This window comes from Mytilus trossulus, chromosome 3 (genome assembly GCF_036588685.1).
Source record: "Mytilus trossulus isolate FHL-02 chromosome 3, PNRI_Mtr1.1.1.hap1, whole genome shotgun sequence".
Classification (NCBI taxonomy): Eukaryota; Metazoa; Mollusca; class Bivalvia; order Mytilida; family Mytilidae; genus Mytilus; species Mytilus trossulus.
The window spans coordinates 93,676,090-93,692,608 of NC_086375.1; the positions used below are offsets into that span (position 1 = coordinate 93,676,090).

The 16,519-nt window shown below is 31.8% G+C and overlaps 1 protein-coding gene across 1 annotated transcript; it reads left to right on the forward strand.

The window, feature by feature from the left end:
• The first annotated feature begins 128 nt into the window (after positions 1-128).
• On the forward strand, positions 129-13,304 carry LOC134712892 (F-box only protein 36-like). Its single transcript, XM_063574887.1, has 5 exons — positions 129-282; positions 2,298-2,409; positions 5,901-6,073; positions 10,388-10,522; positions 11,825-13,304. The coding sequence occupies exons 1-5, from the start codon at positions 169-171 to the stop codon at positions 11,897-11,899; spliced, it is 609 nt and encodes a 202-aa protein (XP_063430957.1). The 5' UTR covers positions 129-168; the 3' UTR covers positions 11,900-13,304.
• Positions 13,305-16,519: the final 3,215 nt, after the last annotated feature.

Genomic DNA, 16,519 nt, shown 5'->3' on the forward strand with positions numbered 1-16,519 from the left:
GTAAAAATGTTTAAAGTGAAATGAAAAAAAATCAAATATTTATTTTTTGAATAATAAAAAAAAAATCGTATTTGATTACACAATATCTCAAGAAATGAATAAAATCATAAAAAATATATGTCAAGATCTCGTCTATTTGGTTGAGATGGTGATATTCGAAGCTTCAAAATGGTGGACATCTCACCCTGTTGGCTGAATGATCACAATGCTTTAGTAGATTTTGGTGCTACTGCTAATGCACCAAGCAAAGATTTTTATCACGTCTTTGTCACAACAAAAGAAGTATTAGATTTTAGTTAAATTTTCCATAATGTGTACTTAGTTTTGTTATATGCGCATAAAATAAAATCAGAAAAGAAACAATTTTTGACCATGACCTTACGAAACAACAAAATAAAACAATAAAATAATATGTCTTTAAAGCTGGTTAATCAATAGCCTGGAGATCCTGATACAGTATTTGAGATTCACAATCTTCATTTCAATACACCTTATCTCTAATCCCAGCTGACACGGCCGCTTGAACTTTTGATGTTGACAACAATCGCTTTCCCATTATGGCGTCAGATATTTTGTTTTATGATGTAAAAAAATTACAGGAATCTGTGTGATATCCAGTAATGGCGGACAAATAGCGATAAGGTCACCTGACACCAGTTTAACTGGCCAACTGCTGATTGACACTTCAACACAAACTTTGTGTAACAACAGCAGTCAGCAGGGGTCCAGCTCAGTCACCAGAACTCTATTCTATTGTACCATATAGTGACCACCTTCAACAAACTGAAGATTATGTCACAGGAGGAAACTTACAAGACATAGATTGAAAAATGTACAATTTTTAAAAAATGTTTTATATAATTAAGTAAGATGTTATAATTGAGTTAATATTGATGCTTTGAAATTGAAGATTTTAAAGCAGCAATATTAGGCAAAAAAAAAATATGTCTGTTTACGGTTACCCGACCGATCCTATTTTGAGCGCCGACCCTAAGCCATTTTATTTCCATCGTATTTAAAAGTGAAAAATGAACTGAACTCGTGTTAAAAGTGAAAAAAGTGTTGCCTGATACATCCCAATGTTCATAATCATTAATATGATAGCTGTTTTAAGGAAATTCATGACTTGTGTGATGAAATAAACAATTTGCTGCCATTTTTTTCCAATCAATAACAAAGGGAAATTATCCAATCATTAAAAATATGGGTAAACTCGGCCCATGGACAACTCGTAGCACAGAAAGACGGACCGCACAACTCAAAATTATGGTGAAAAAAATAAAATGGAAATACCGACCTACCTACCCTATTTATTTTGGTGATGTAACCTTAAACAGACATATATTTTTTTTTGCCTTAAGAATTCTCAGTAGGCAGTACAAATTTTAGTCAATTCAGCACCTGGTCAAAATGGCACCCAATGTTGAATAAACATTGCTTTTTCAGTAATTTAAGAAAGAAGAGTTGTCCAAAAATATTGACTTATTAATTTTTTTGTGGGCCAGTACTTTGAATTTATTTTCTTTCATCTGAACATGAATATCCAAGGTAATTGTTATGCGTGTTTAAACCAGTTAAGTATTTTGCAGGATTTTTTGTTTGCTAATGTGAGTGAAATATTTCCATAGTTCAATGTTGTTTTTAAACTTAGTACTTGGGTAATGGCTTAATTCATAGTTTTTTTTTTTAATTTAAATTTAAATTAAATTAAGAAAAAACATCAATAATTACCTGTTTAGCATTAAAACAACAAACATGTTGATAATTTAATTGAACAGAAAAGTACTGCTCCATGGATGTGAGGAATTTTAATGATGTCATGAACAAAAATAAAACCCGACCCCAAAATAATTAAAAATTGAAAAGACAATTTATACATATTTAGCATTATTTAAATGGGGACAAAGAAAATTGAAATGCATTAGATATCGACAATTTTTTTGTTATCTCTCTGTAAGCATGATGAACATAGATTTATTTTTCGTCAAAATAATATAAATATGACTGGGTATATTTATGTTATAAATTACTATTTACAGTGCTCATATAGCGCTTATCTACAGTCATGACTGTAAATACACAATAATTGAATTACTCTAAGCGCTTTACAATCATGACAATGCATTAAAAAAAACAACAATACAAGCTGCCAGTAACAAGTACATATATATATTATTTTTTTTTATTTTTTTTAAATCTATGTGTCAATGTTTCAATAGAAACAAAATAGAAACTCAATATATGAATGTTGAGTACTGGTGTTAACTTTTCTGTTTACATTGTGGGTTTTTTTTCAGATTGTTTTACGGTTATGGAAGATTGTACCTCCAACCCGTGCTGATTCCCACACTCCTCCTGCTGAGTACAGAAACTCTTATAAAGATTTTGAATTTGATGACCGCTGTCACAGTATGTATTGATATATTTAATTAAGTTGTAGTAATTATTTTAGTATCCTGAAATTCAAAATGGACAAGCAGTCCTTCCAATTTTTCTTAAGTAAAATTGTTTGTTTTAAGTGAACCGAAAAATATCTCTTCTTCTTCTTCTTCTTCTTCTTCTTTAATTACGAAATACCATCAACTTTTTGAGGATAACTTTCTGTCGCATGCCTGTATGACAAAAAATGTATGAATTCGTTTTAAGCTAATTTCATTTTTTTTTTTTACTTTTATTTATACATATATCATTGTATATCAACTAACAAAAAGAAGAAAAGTAAGAGAAATTTTAGATTTTTTGTTGCATTTCGTTTGTTAAAGGGGGAAATAATATAATTAGTTTATTTTATGTTTGAGAAATGTATTCATAGTATAAAAAGTACTTAAAGGCATATTTCAGTTAAACATATTTATTTATAGTGGATTGGGAAACAAGTTTTGCAACATATATAAATCCCTTTCCACTTTGCGGGTGCGAGTGCTGCCTTGTAGCGACATTTGCCTGCTCTTTTTCGAAATCTACAAGGGTGTCTCTAACGTGCAAGAGATATGGCTCTCTCTTAACACGGGTCAGCCATTTATCGTCCCCGTCTCCGACAGACTATCATCATTTCCTCAAGACCATACTCGCAAATGGTGTCAAGGGAGAGCCGAAAATTAAGTCCCTGAAATTTTCATCCCAGACGGGAATCAAACCAGGAACCTCTGTGTAAGTAGTCTGATGCACTAACCACTACAACACTGCTCTCTGTAAGGCATATTTACACTGCCACTGCTCAGGGCAGTTCTATTAAAGCGTGCCCAAAATCCAGGGAAGCCACCTTTTAAAATGAAACTACACATAAAAAGAATATTGAGAATCTGTATACATTCAAACCTGTAGAACATTATTTTTTTTACAACCAATCTATATCATATTTTGACAATATGCATGTGTTTTTTTCTGAAAGATTTCTAATGTCAAAATTCCTGACAGAACAGTTGTTTTGAAATTAAAAATTTTAAAATTTAAAAAAAAAGATATATAATTTATACATCAAGTTGGAAAAAAGCAGCATAATTGATTTGTTGACAAGTGAATAAATATACCATAACTGTGAATAGACTTTATCCCAATAAGTTGTAGGATTCAAATATGACCCCATAAGTTATTGTACACATGCAGCTCAATATGTTACATTAGCAACTAAATGAGGGGCCTGATGGGGGGTATCATCACGATTCATAAGTGGATTTTTTTTGTCAATCACCATTCACAGAAAATAAATTTCCATGAACGCGGATCACTAAAATATTAAAAAAATATGTAGAAAAACAGATCACAATAGCGAAAATGCACTGATCAGGAAGAACGAAAATAACCCATCAGGCCCCTCCTTAATGTTATCTAAATTATGACAAACAGTAACTCATATCCTTTTAATTTATTGTTATTGTACACATTTCACAAAAATAAACCTTAAAATGCCTGGGCATTTGAATGGGAACAGGCACATACAGAATGTGTGATGTTAAAAGGCACCCAACCCTCCCCGTCACCTGGGACTGTGGTGTAACAATACAACATGAGAACAAACTGTAAAAATCAGTTGATGGCCTTGTATTAAAGTTTGATGACATTTTTCACATGTTAGACTGGTTCCTAGCCATCTCCAGGGGACATTTTGGTTACCTCATGTTACATAAATTTTAGGTGAGATTCAGCGAGTTGCTGATGAGCACACGTTAGGCTGGCTCCTAGCCATCTCCAGGGGACATATTAATTATCTCATGTTACATATATTTGAGGTGAGATTCAGCGAGTTGCTGGTGAGCACATGTTAGACTGGCTCCTAGCCATCTCCAGGGGACATATTGATTATCTCATGTTACATATATTTTAGTTGAGATTCAGCGAGTTGCTGGAGAGCACACGTTAGACTGGCTCCTAGCCATCTCCAGGGGACATATTGATTATCTCATGTTACATATATTTTAGGTGAGATTCAGAGAGTTGCTGATGAGCACACGTTAGGCTGGCTCCTAGCCATCTCCAGGGGACATATTGATTATCTCATGTTACATATATTTTAGGTGAGATTCAGCGAGTTGCTGGTGAGCACATGTTAGACTGGCTCCTAGCCATCTCCAGGGGACATTTTGATTACCTCATGTTACATTTATTTTAGGTGAGATTCAGCGAGTTGCTGGTGAGCACATGTTAGACTGGCTCCTAGCAATCTCCAGGGGACATATTGATTATCTCATGTTACATGTTCGTGTTGTTTATTCTTTAGTTTTCTATGTTGTGTCATGTGTACTATTGTTTTTCTGTTTGTCTTTTTCATTTTTAGCCATGGCATTGTCAGTTTGTTTTAGATTTACAAGTTTGACTGTCCCTTTGGTATCTTTCGTCCCTTTTACATATATTTTAGGTGAGATTCAGCGAGTTGCTGGTGAGCACATGTTAGACTGGCTCCTAGCCATCTCCAGGGGACATATTGATTATCTCATGTTACATATATTTTAGGTGAGATTCAGCGAGTTGCTGGTGAGCACACGTTAGACTGGCTCCTAGCCATCTCCAGGGGACATATTGATTATCTCATGTTACATATATTTTAGGTGAGATTCAGCGAGTTGCTGGTGAGCACATGTTAGACTGGCTCCTAGCCATCTCCAGGGGACATATTGATTATCTCATGTTACATATATTTTAGGTGAGATTCAGCGAGTTGCTAGTGAGCACACGTTAGACTGGCTCCTAGCCATCTCCAGGGGACATATTGATTATCTCATGTTACATATATTTTAGGTGAGATTCAGCGAGTTGCTGGTGAGCACACGTTAGACTGGCTCCTAGCCATCTCCAGGGGACATATTGATTATCTCATGTTACATATATTTTAGGTGAGATTCAGCGAGTTGCTGGTGAGCACACGTTAGACTGGCTCCTAGCCATCTCCAGGGGACATATTGATTATCTCATGTGACATATATTTTAGGTGAGATTCAGCGAGTTGCTGGTGAGCATATGTTAGACTGGCTCCTAGCCATCTCCAGGGGACATATTGAATATCTCATGTGACATATATTTTAGGTGAGATTCAGCGAGTTGCTGGTGAGCACACGTTAGACTGGCTCCTAGCCATCTCCAGGGGACGTTTTGATTAACTCATGTTACATATATTTTAGGTGAGATTCAGCGAGTTGCTGGTGAGCACACGTTAGACTGGCTCCTAGCCATCTCCAGGGGACGTTTTGATTAACTCATGTTACATATATTTTAGGTGAGATTCAGCGAGTTGCTGGTGAGCACATGTTAGACTGGCTCCTAGCCATCTCCAGGGGACATATTGATTATCTCATGTGACATATATTTTAGGTGAGATTCAGCGAGTTGCTGGTGAGCACACGTTAGACTGGCTCCTAGCCATCTCCAGGGGACATATTGATTATCTCATGTTACATATATTTTAGGTGAGATTCAGCGAGTTGCTGGAGAGCACATGTTAGACTGGCTCCTAGCCATCTCCAGGGGACATATTGATTACCTCAGTAGATTGCCAAGAGAGGTCTTGATAAAGATCATCTTAAATCTGGGATTAGAAGACATTGGCAAACTTGGCAGAACATCTCATCAGTTTAAAGAGGTATAATGAGATATGATTAAAAGGAGGTGTTGGGCATGTGTTGATACACTTTATTCAGGAAACATTTCCACACTATTAGTTAGTTTTAAAAATGAATTGATTTGCAAAGAAATGAAGAGTGTTCAAAGTTATTTTTGATTTGAAAATTGTGTAGGTTGTAATATGAAGTAAAATAAATTTATATTTAAATTTAAATATCAATTGAAGCAATTTACAATAAATTAAATATTTAATTATGAATATGAGTTGAAGTGGGTTTACAACAATTAGAGAGCAACACAACACATAGACACAAAAGATAACGTTTGTAGCTATACAAATGTGTCCCCCGAGAAGGTGTGTTTACTTAAATTAGCTATAGTCTATACCATGCATTATGGCAGGTGAAAGAATCAGACCTAAGTGCAAAACTGCAAAAAGAAATGTAATTTAAAGTATTGTGTGATGTAGCATATGTTCAATTACTGTTACAAGTAATATTTGGAAACTAATTAATAATATTGCCCTTTTTGTCATGTAGTTATGAATTAGTTCTCTTTTACGATGTACTAACTATTACACTAGTTATGAATTAATTCTCTTTTACAATGTACTAACTATTACATTAGTTATGAATAAGTTCTCTTTTACAATGTCCTTTCAATTACATTAGTTATGAATTAATTCTCATTTACAATGTACTTTCAATTACATTAGTTATGAATTAGTTCTCTTTTACAATGTACTTTCAATAACATTGGTTATGAATAAGTTCTCTTTTACAATGTACTTTCAATTACATTAGTTATGAATTAGTTCTCTTTTACAATGTCCTTTCAATTACATTAGTTATGAATTAATTCTCATTTACAATGTACTTTCAATTACATTAGTTATGAATTAGTTCTCTTTTACAATGTCCTTTCAATTACATTAGTTATGAATTAGTTCTCTTTTACAATGTCCTTTCAATTACATTAGTTATGAATAAGTTCTCCTTTACAATGTCCTTTCAATTACATTAGTTATGAATTAGTTCTCTTTTACAATGTACTTTCAATTACATTAGTTATGAATTAGTTCTCTTTTACAATGTCCTTTCAATTACATTAGTTATGAATTAGTTCTCTTTTACAATGTCCTTTCAATTACATTAGTTATGAATAAGTTCTCCTTTACAATGTATTTTCAATTACATTAGTTATGAATTAATTCTCATTTACAATGTACTTTCAATTACATTAGTTATGAATTAATTCTCATTTACAATGTACTTTCAATTACATTAGTTATGAATTAATTCTCTTTTACAATGTACTTTCAATTACATTAGTTATGAATTAATTCTCTTTTACAATGTACTTTCAATTACATTAGTTATGAATTAATTCTCTTTTACAATGTACTTTCAATTACATTAGTTATGAATTAATTCTCTATCACAATGTACTTTCAATTACATTAGTTATGAATAAATTCTCTATCACAATGTACTTTCAATTACATTAGTTATGAATAAGTTCTCTTTTACAATGTCCTTTCAATTACATTAGTTATGAATGAATTCTCTTTTACTATGTACTTTCAATTACATTAGTTATGAATAAGTTCTCTTTTACAATGTCCTTTCAATTACATTAGTTATGAATGAATTCTCTTTTACAATGTACTTTCAATTACATTAGTTATGAATTAGTTCTCTTTTACAATGTACTTTCAATTACATTAGTTATGAATTAATTCTCTTTTACAATGTACTTTCAATTACATTAGTTATGAATTAGTTCTCTTTTACAATGTACTTTCAATTACATTAGTTATGAATTAGTTCTCTTTTACAATGTATTTTCAATTACATTAGTTATGAATAAGTTCTCTATTACAATGTACTTTCAATTACATTAGTTATGAATTAGTTCTCTTTTACAATGTATTTTCAATTACATTAGTTATGAATTAATTCTCTTTTACAATGTATTTTCAATTACATTAGTTATGAATTAATTCTCTATTACAATGTACTTTCAATTACATTAGTTATGAATTAGTTCTCTTTTACAATGTATTTTCAATTACATTAGTTATGAATTAGTTCTCTATTACAATGTACTTTCAATTACATTAGTTATGAATTAGTTCTCTTTTACAATGTATTTTCAATTACATTAGTTATGAATCAATTCTCTATTACAATGTACTTTCAATTACATTAGTTATGAATTAGTTCTCTTTTACAATGTATTTTCAATTACATTAGTTATGAATTAGTTCTCTTTTACGATGTACTAACTATTACATTAGTTATGAATAAGTTCTCTTTTACAATGTACTTTCAATTACATTAGTTATGAATTAATTCTCTTTTACGATGTACTAACTATTACATTAGTTATGAATAAGTTCTCTTTTACAATGTACTTTCAATTACATTAGTTATGAATTAGTTCTCTTTTACCATGTACTAACTATTACATTAGTTATGAATAAGTTCTCTTTTACAATGTACTTTCAATAACATTAGTTATGAATTAGTTCTCTTTTACAATGTATTTTCAATTACATTAGTTATGAATAAGTTCTCTATTTCAATGTACTTTCAATTACATTAGTTATGAATTAGTTCTCTATTACAATGTATTTTCAATTACATTAGTTATGAATAAGTTCTCTATTACAATGTACTTTCAATTACATTAGTTATGAATTAGTTCTCTTTTACAATGTCCTTTCAATTACATTAGTTATGAATTAGTTCTCTTTTACAATGTATTTTCAATTACATTAGTTATGAATAAGTTCTCTATTACAATGTACTTTCAATTACATTAGTTATGAATTAGTTCTCTATTACAATGTACTTTCAATTACATTAGTTATGAATTAGTTCTCTTTTACAATGTACTTTCAATTACATTAGTTATGAATTAGTTCTCTTTTACAATGTATTTTCAATTACATTAGTTATGAATTAGTTCTCTTTTACAATGTATTTTCAATTACATTAGTTATGAATTAGTTCTCTTTTACGATGTACTAACTATTACATTAGTTATGAATAAGTTCTCTTTTACAATGTACTTTCAATTACATTAGTTATGAATTAATTCTCTTTTACGATGTACTAACTATTACATTAGTTATGAATAAGTTCTCTTTTACAATGTACTTTCAATTACATTAGTTATGAATTAGTTCTCTTTTACGATGTACTAACTATTACATTAGTTATGAATAAGTTCTCTTTTACAATGTACTTTCAATTACATTAGTTATGAATTAATTCTCTTTTACGATGTACTAACTATTACATTAGTTATGAATAAGTTCTCTTTTACAATGTACTTTCAATTACATTAGTTATGAATTAGTTCTCTTTTACGATGTACTAACTATTACATTAGTTATGAATAAGTTCTCTTTTACAATGTACTTTCAATTACATTAGTTATGAATTAGTTCTCTTTTACAATGTACTTTCAATTACATTAGTTATGAATAAGTTCTCTTTTACAATGTACTTTCAATTACATTAGTTATGAATTAGTTCTCTTTTACGATGTACTAACTATTACATTAGTTATGAATAAGTTCTCTTTTACAATGTACTTTCAATTACATTAGTTATGAATTAATTCTCTTTTACAATGTACTTTCAATTACATTAGTTATGAATTAATTCTCTTTTACAATGTACTTTCAATTACATTAGTTATGAATTAATTCTCTTTTACAATGTACTTTCAATTACATTAGTTATGAATTAATTCTCTATCACAATGTACTTTCAATTACATTAGTTATGAATTAATTCTCTTTTACAATGTACTTTCAATTACATTAGTTATGAATTAATTCTCTTTTACAATGTACTTTCAATTACATTAGTTATGAATTAATTCTCTTTTACAATGTACTTTCAATTACATTAGTTATGAATTAATTCTCTTTTACAATGTACTTTCAATTACATTAGTTATGAATTAATTCTCTATCACAATGTACTTTCAATTACATTAGTTATGAATTAGTTCTTTTACAATGTACTTTCAATTACATTAGTTATGAATAAGTTCTCTATCACAATGTCCTTTCAATTACATTAGTTATGAATTAATTCTCTATCACAATGTACTTTCAATTACATTAGTTATGAATAAATTCTCTATCACAATGTACTTTCAATTACATTAGTTATGAATTAATTCTCATTTACAATGTACTTTCAATTACATTAGGTATGAATTAATTCTCTATCACAATGTACTTTCAATTACACTTGAGTATTTACCTGAAAATTAAAACCTCTCTGAAATCTTGTATATTATATTTTGACAGCTTTGTAATTCATGTGATCTTTGGGAGCAAATGTACAGATTACATACAGAGACAGCTGTTACGCCAGAATTAGAAGACTTGGCTAAAGAAAAGGGATGGAAAAAGTTATTCTTCACAAACAAATTACAGTTACAGGTAATACCTATAATGTATAACAGGTTCAATTCTTAACAAGGGTGAAAACAAGGACAGGTAGTACCTATGATGTATAATGGGGTCATTTTTTTTTTATCTAGGGTGAAAACAAGGACAGGTAATAACTATAATGTATAACAGGGTCATTTTTTAACAAGGGCGAAAACAAGGACAGATTATAGCTATAATAATGTATAATGGCTAGCAGGGTCAAAAGAAGGAATTCATATTTGGTATTTGGTACAACAATTTAATGCTTGCAACATTGAGGTGTAAGAAAAGAGAATTGTTTCATGCATCAGTGATTACCTATATAGTCAATCATTTTTTTCCCAGAAAAGGGAGGACAGGGACAGGCCCCCCTAAATCTGCCTCTGATAATGTATTCAGTTTTCCTAACAAAGGTTGTTGCTCCCTGCACCCTAGCTCCCAGCACCCTGGCTCCCTCCGACCTGGCTCCCTCCACCCTGGCTCCCAGCACCCTGGACCCATGCTCCCAGCACCCTGGCTCCCTGCACCCTGGCTCCCAGCACCCTGGCTCCCTGCACCCTGGCTCCCAGCACCCTGGCTCCCAGCACCCTGGCTCCCAGCACCCTGGCTCCCAGCACCCTGGCTCCCTCCACCCTGGCTCCCAGCACCCTGGCTGCTCCCTCCACCCTGGCTCCCAGCACCCTGGCTCCCTCCACCCTGGCTCCCAGCACCCTGGCTCCCAGCACCCTGGCTCCCTCCACCCTGGCTCCCAGCACCCTGGCTTCCAGCACCCTGGCTCCCTCCACCCTGGCTCCCAGCACCCTGGCTCCCAGCACCCTGGCTCCCAGCACCCTGGCTCCCTCCACCCTGGCTCCCTGCACCCTGGCTCCCAGCACCCTGGCTCCCTCCACCCTGGCTCCCAGCACCTTGGCTCCCAGCACCCTGGCTCCCAGCACCCTGGCTCCCTCCACCCTGGCTCCCAGCACCCTGGCTCCCTGCACCCTGACTCCCTGCATCCTGGCTTCCAGCACCCTAGCTCCCAGCACCCTGGCTCCCTGCACCCTGGCTCCCAGCACCCTGACTCCCTCCACCAATGTAAACTGACTGCCACAAATTAGCAAGTAGTGCCGAAAGTGGCATTAAACACTTTATAAAATATCAACCAATAAAATTTCTTTAACAAAATTCCTATATTTTTTTTAACATAAAGGCCAAATTACCTCAACAATTTTTATATAGAACTACAAATTATAGCTTATCGTAATTTGTTATAAGGCTTTATATGAACATTACATATCATGTGATTTCTGATTCTTCTGTTTTAAATTACAGCTTCAACTAAGACGTTTGAAGAAACATGAAATGGACCATGAGCCAAGCAAAGGCCATGCTTTCATCACAGAGTAAAAATTGGTGCAGATATCGGAGGTCAGACTTAAGACAGAGTTCAAAACTCTGGTCCTGAGAACCTTGATAGTATTATATGTTTAGATTTGTTTTAATAGTGCATTCCAATTTTATATGAGATATAAATATGTGAAATCCTAACATTTACATTTTTTCAAAAAATGTCTCCCTACAATAAACAGTATTTAACTGTTAGTGACATGAAATGAATTTACCTCATTAAGTTTTTTATGGCTTCCTTCAGCTACTAATGAAGAAATTTCTCAAAAAAAATTAGTATTATGACTATTTGCAAGAATCACTTTCTCTCAAAAATATGAACTACGAAATTATTTGAATGCATGCTTTTTGAAATGCACATGCAGATTTTATAATATTATTTTAATAATATATGATTATATTTCTATACAGTGTAGTTTTAACATATAGTTTCCTGTTCAGTAACTTTAGTATCTTGTCACTTTGTTACTTTGTTATATTTGGAATCAAATCAATAATTGACCATACAGACTAACTCTCAGGGTATTATACAATGAAGTGGTTCACCAAGGCCTTATGTTGGATCCTATACACATCATTGTTTTACACAAGTTTTTATTACCTGAAATGTATAATGGATTTTCTTTTTAACTTGTCTTTGTAAAAGGTATTCACCACTCTATAATCTGAACATTAACATTGTTTTGTGCCATTTAGCTATAAAATCTTAGGGACAAATTACTGAAATTGAAAAAAGTTACGATTGGAGCCGATACGCTTTTGATTAAAACAAGTAATAAGCTAATCTACTAAATTGATTTTCTGTTTTTCTGTATTTATTTATTGTGTGTAGAATGTATATTGTTTACCTAATATGAAAGTAAGTGCTAGTAGCATAATATAATTTATAGGGGTTATTTGTAAAACAAAACAGGAAAGTGTTTAACATATATATTTAATGTAAGAAGAACCAAGTTATATTTATTTTAATTTTAGTTAGAGGATATTAAGTAGCATTTATGTGTAAAGGAATCTATGCATTTTATATAAATATCATTCGATGTGCAGTGAAGTGTGTGGAAGTTACGATTTTGATTATCATTTCTCAATTTAAATATCAAAGTTATATTAATATTAACAGGATTTTTTATTATTATTCTTACATTTGACAGTTTTTAAATATCCGTCCATGAGTTGACACTTAGATTAAGTAATGCATGTTATTTATTAATTGATTTTTAAAACAGTTATAAATATTTTTTTCTGAATTAATTGCTTGTATTTTTCCCAAGCCGTCCATTCTGAGTGCTAAATGTTAAAGACAGTATATAAACTGTGATAACAAACATTCCTTGTGCCTTTACGGTCTACATTGTTAGCTTTATTGTATGTTTGATTTGATTTATAATAAAAAACATATTTATTATTTACTTTTTTCTGCATTATTTTTCATAATTATAAAAAACTAATATCTGAGGAAAGGAGGAGGTCTGGTAAAGGCTGATTTTGGCCTCAAATTTCAGGTTCGTTTGATGAAAGATTTTTGACACATTTTAAACACTTAAGTCTACTTCAGTCGATTCAATAATTTTTGTGAAAGATTTGAACTAATGTAGTCATTTCAGAAGCTCAAACTCAAGCTTACAAATGTAAATATGAAAAATCTATCAAATATGCCATAATATGGCACTTTTCAGATGGTTTGGGTAAAAAATTAAAAATGCAGCATCCAAGTTCACTGTCAACCTTTACATATGTTATGTGTTATCATCAAATACAACTTAGGTAGCAATACACAGTTAGGAAAAAAACTTAAAATTGACACTCATAATTTTTAAACACCCCCTTTCCCCTCCTGTCTAACAAAGAAGGCTTTATATGTGTGTTATGCATGTATATACTTGTAGAAAGAGAATCTTCCATAGATTTGATTTCTAATGGTCATAAGGGTGAAATATAATCCCTTTTGGGTGTAACCATGGCAACAATCTGCATTTCTTAGATACAAAATATAGCAAAAAAGGGGGGTGAACATGTCACAAAAGTCTCCAAAATTTGGTCTAAAGGAAAATTTCAATGAATTACAGTGATACCTTTCCTGAATCCATAGGTTTATATCTATCAAGCGGTCCAAAAAAAATCATATGTCTTCCTGCTCGTTTTTCCATAAAATTGAATTGAAAAGATCGAGTGCAAAATCTTTGTTGATAAACACTACAATAATTTATGGACCTATGAACGGTACGGATAGGAAAATACGGACTGTCAATCATTGAAATGGCCTATAAAACATGTTAAAATCAATCTAAATGTTCATATAAACCCACTAAGAAGGCTATATTATTCTTCAATTACCTAAAAATCAATTTTATTGTACAAAAACTTTCATATTTAAAAAATTCACAGGGGCCATAATGCGAAACTAAACTTCTAACTGTGTATTGCTACCTTAAGGATAAACATTTTTTTTCCCAATTCCACTTTTAATGGATTTCTGTTTTCTACTAGTTAAAACGAGCATTTTCGCCTGCTAGTTTTGAAAATCGGTTCAGAAATAAATATTTTATGAAGGTTAGCAGTTGACACTGAAATGCAACAAAAAAGTGATTTTATGAAACATGCCATGTCCAAGTGCATTTTCTCCTTTTTTAGTCAATTTTCTAAAACTATACCTTCTAAGCCTGTCTTTCCTTGTTTAAAAACCTAAATTAACCTTAACAGTAGACAACTTCTACAAGTTAAAGCTATTTTAAAGCTCTAGAATGTCAATTTTGTTGTGTATTACCATACCAAGGCCTTGGTTAAAATTTAGTCAATACTGAATTTATTTATAAAAGCGGGGAAAAAATTGGGCTTAATTCATGCTAAATTGTGACTTTATACTTTCTAAAATAATAAATTTGATTTAGTCGCATGAAAAAATATAAAGCGTTCCCTTCTAAGGTTTCTACATAACGCGCAATCTTCTTTTCCAAGGGGTAGCCAATAAAGTATCAATTAATAACGGAACCAAGTCTATGTGTCAAAATGTCTATATTGGTTGCTAAGGACAATAAACAACAAAACTAACATACATTGTCATACTAAAGGTTGTTTCTTCCTTAGAATTGTATCTATAACCTAAATATCAATAGTTTTGTGGTATGTTTGTCTGAAAAATAGGCAATTATTTGCTTTGTCAAATGCCATAAGGTAGCAATACACAGTTAGGAAAAAAACTTAAAATTGACACTCATAATTTTTAAACACCCCCTTTCCCCTCCTGTCTAACAAAGAAGGCTTTATATGTGTGTTATGCATGTATATACTTGTAGAAAGAGAATCTTCCATAGATTTGATTTCTAATGGTCATAAGGGTGAAATATAATCCCTTTTGGGTGTAACCATGGCAACAATCTGCATTTCTTAGATACAAAATATAGCAAAAAAGGGGGGTGAACATGTCACAAAAGTCTCCAAAATTTGGTCTAAAGGAAAATTTCAATGAATTACAGTGATACCTTTCCTGAATCCATAGGTTTATATCTATCAAGCGGTCCAAAAAAAATCATATGTCTTCCTGCTCGTTTTTCCATAAAATTGAATTGAAAAGATCGAGCGCAAAATCTTTGTTGATAAACACTACAATAATTTATGGACCTATGAACGGTACGGATAGGAAAATACGGACTGTCAATCATTGAAATGGCCTATAAAACATGTTAAAATCAATCTAAATGTTCATATAAACCCACTAAATAGGCTATATTATTCTTCAATTACCTAAAAATCAATTTTATTGTACAAAAACTTTCATATTTAAAAAATTCACAGGGGCCATAATGCGAAACTAAACTTCTAACTATGTATTGCTACCTTACATTTAAATATTAAGAATGAACACGAATGCAGTGTGGCCACTTCCATTTAAGACGGCAACTGTCTAGAAATTAACTCAAATGCTAAAATTGTGAAGATTTCAGTAATTTAGCATAACTCAATGATGCTAGTACCCATCATATTTACATATTTATGTAGAAGTATTCTACTTTCCAATAAATAGCTAAAAGTTTGCAACAATTTTGTAAAACTGCTCTATTTTGGGGCCAAAAAAGGGTCTTACCAGATTGACTCCTTTAAGAAACACAAAATGACATACATGTACTGTAAATTTAGAAATTATTATTGTATTTGTTGAATAATTTACAAACATTTGAGATTCATATTATATATTGCAGTCTTTTAGTAATCTTTCCAATTCAATTTTTGGGAATAATAAAAAAAATGCAAAAAATTGTGAATTTACAGTAATGTATCATATAAAAACCACAAAAATTGATTGCTTTCTTAAATGAAGGTTGTCAACAGCTGGCTACTAGTGGTTCTTCTCAATGAAAATAAACCGGATTTTTACAACTACAATAAACATTAACACTGCGATACTACATATAGACTTACACACATAAATCTTTGGAAATTGTGTCACATACTGTTTATCTTTAAAATGATGTAAAAACAGTACACATATTTGTTTAAGGACCAGCTGAAGCCTGACTGCTGTTGCAGGAATTTCTTATTGTGTTGTAAACCCATTGGCTGATGTCTGCTCTATGGTTGGGTTTTTGTCTCTTTGTCATATTTCCAATTTTCATCATCAATTTG

Excerpts from the sequence above, each read along its gene's own strand:
- LOC134712892 (XM_063574887.1), top strand. The coding sequence starts at position 169 with ATGGTGGACATCTCACCCTGTTGGCTGAATGATCACAATGCTTTAGTA. Across the intron at positions 2,410-5,900 it reads ATTTGATGACCGCTGTCACA|GTGAGATTCAGCGAGTTGCT; the intron begins GTATGTATTGAT and ends CATATATTTTAG. Across the intron at positions 6,074-10,387 it reads CATCTCATCAGTTTAAAGAG|CTTTGTAATTCATGTGATCT; the intron begins GTATAATGAGAT and ends ATATTTTGACAG.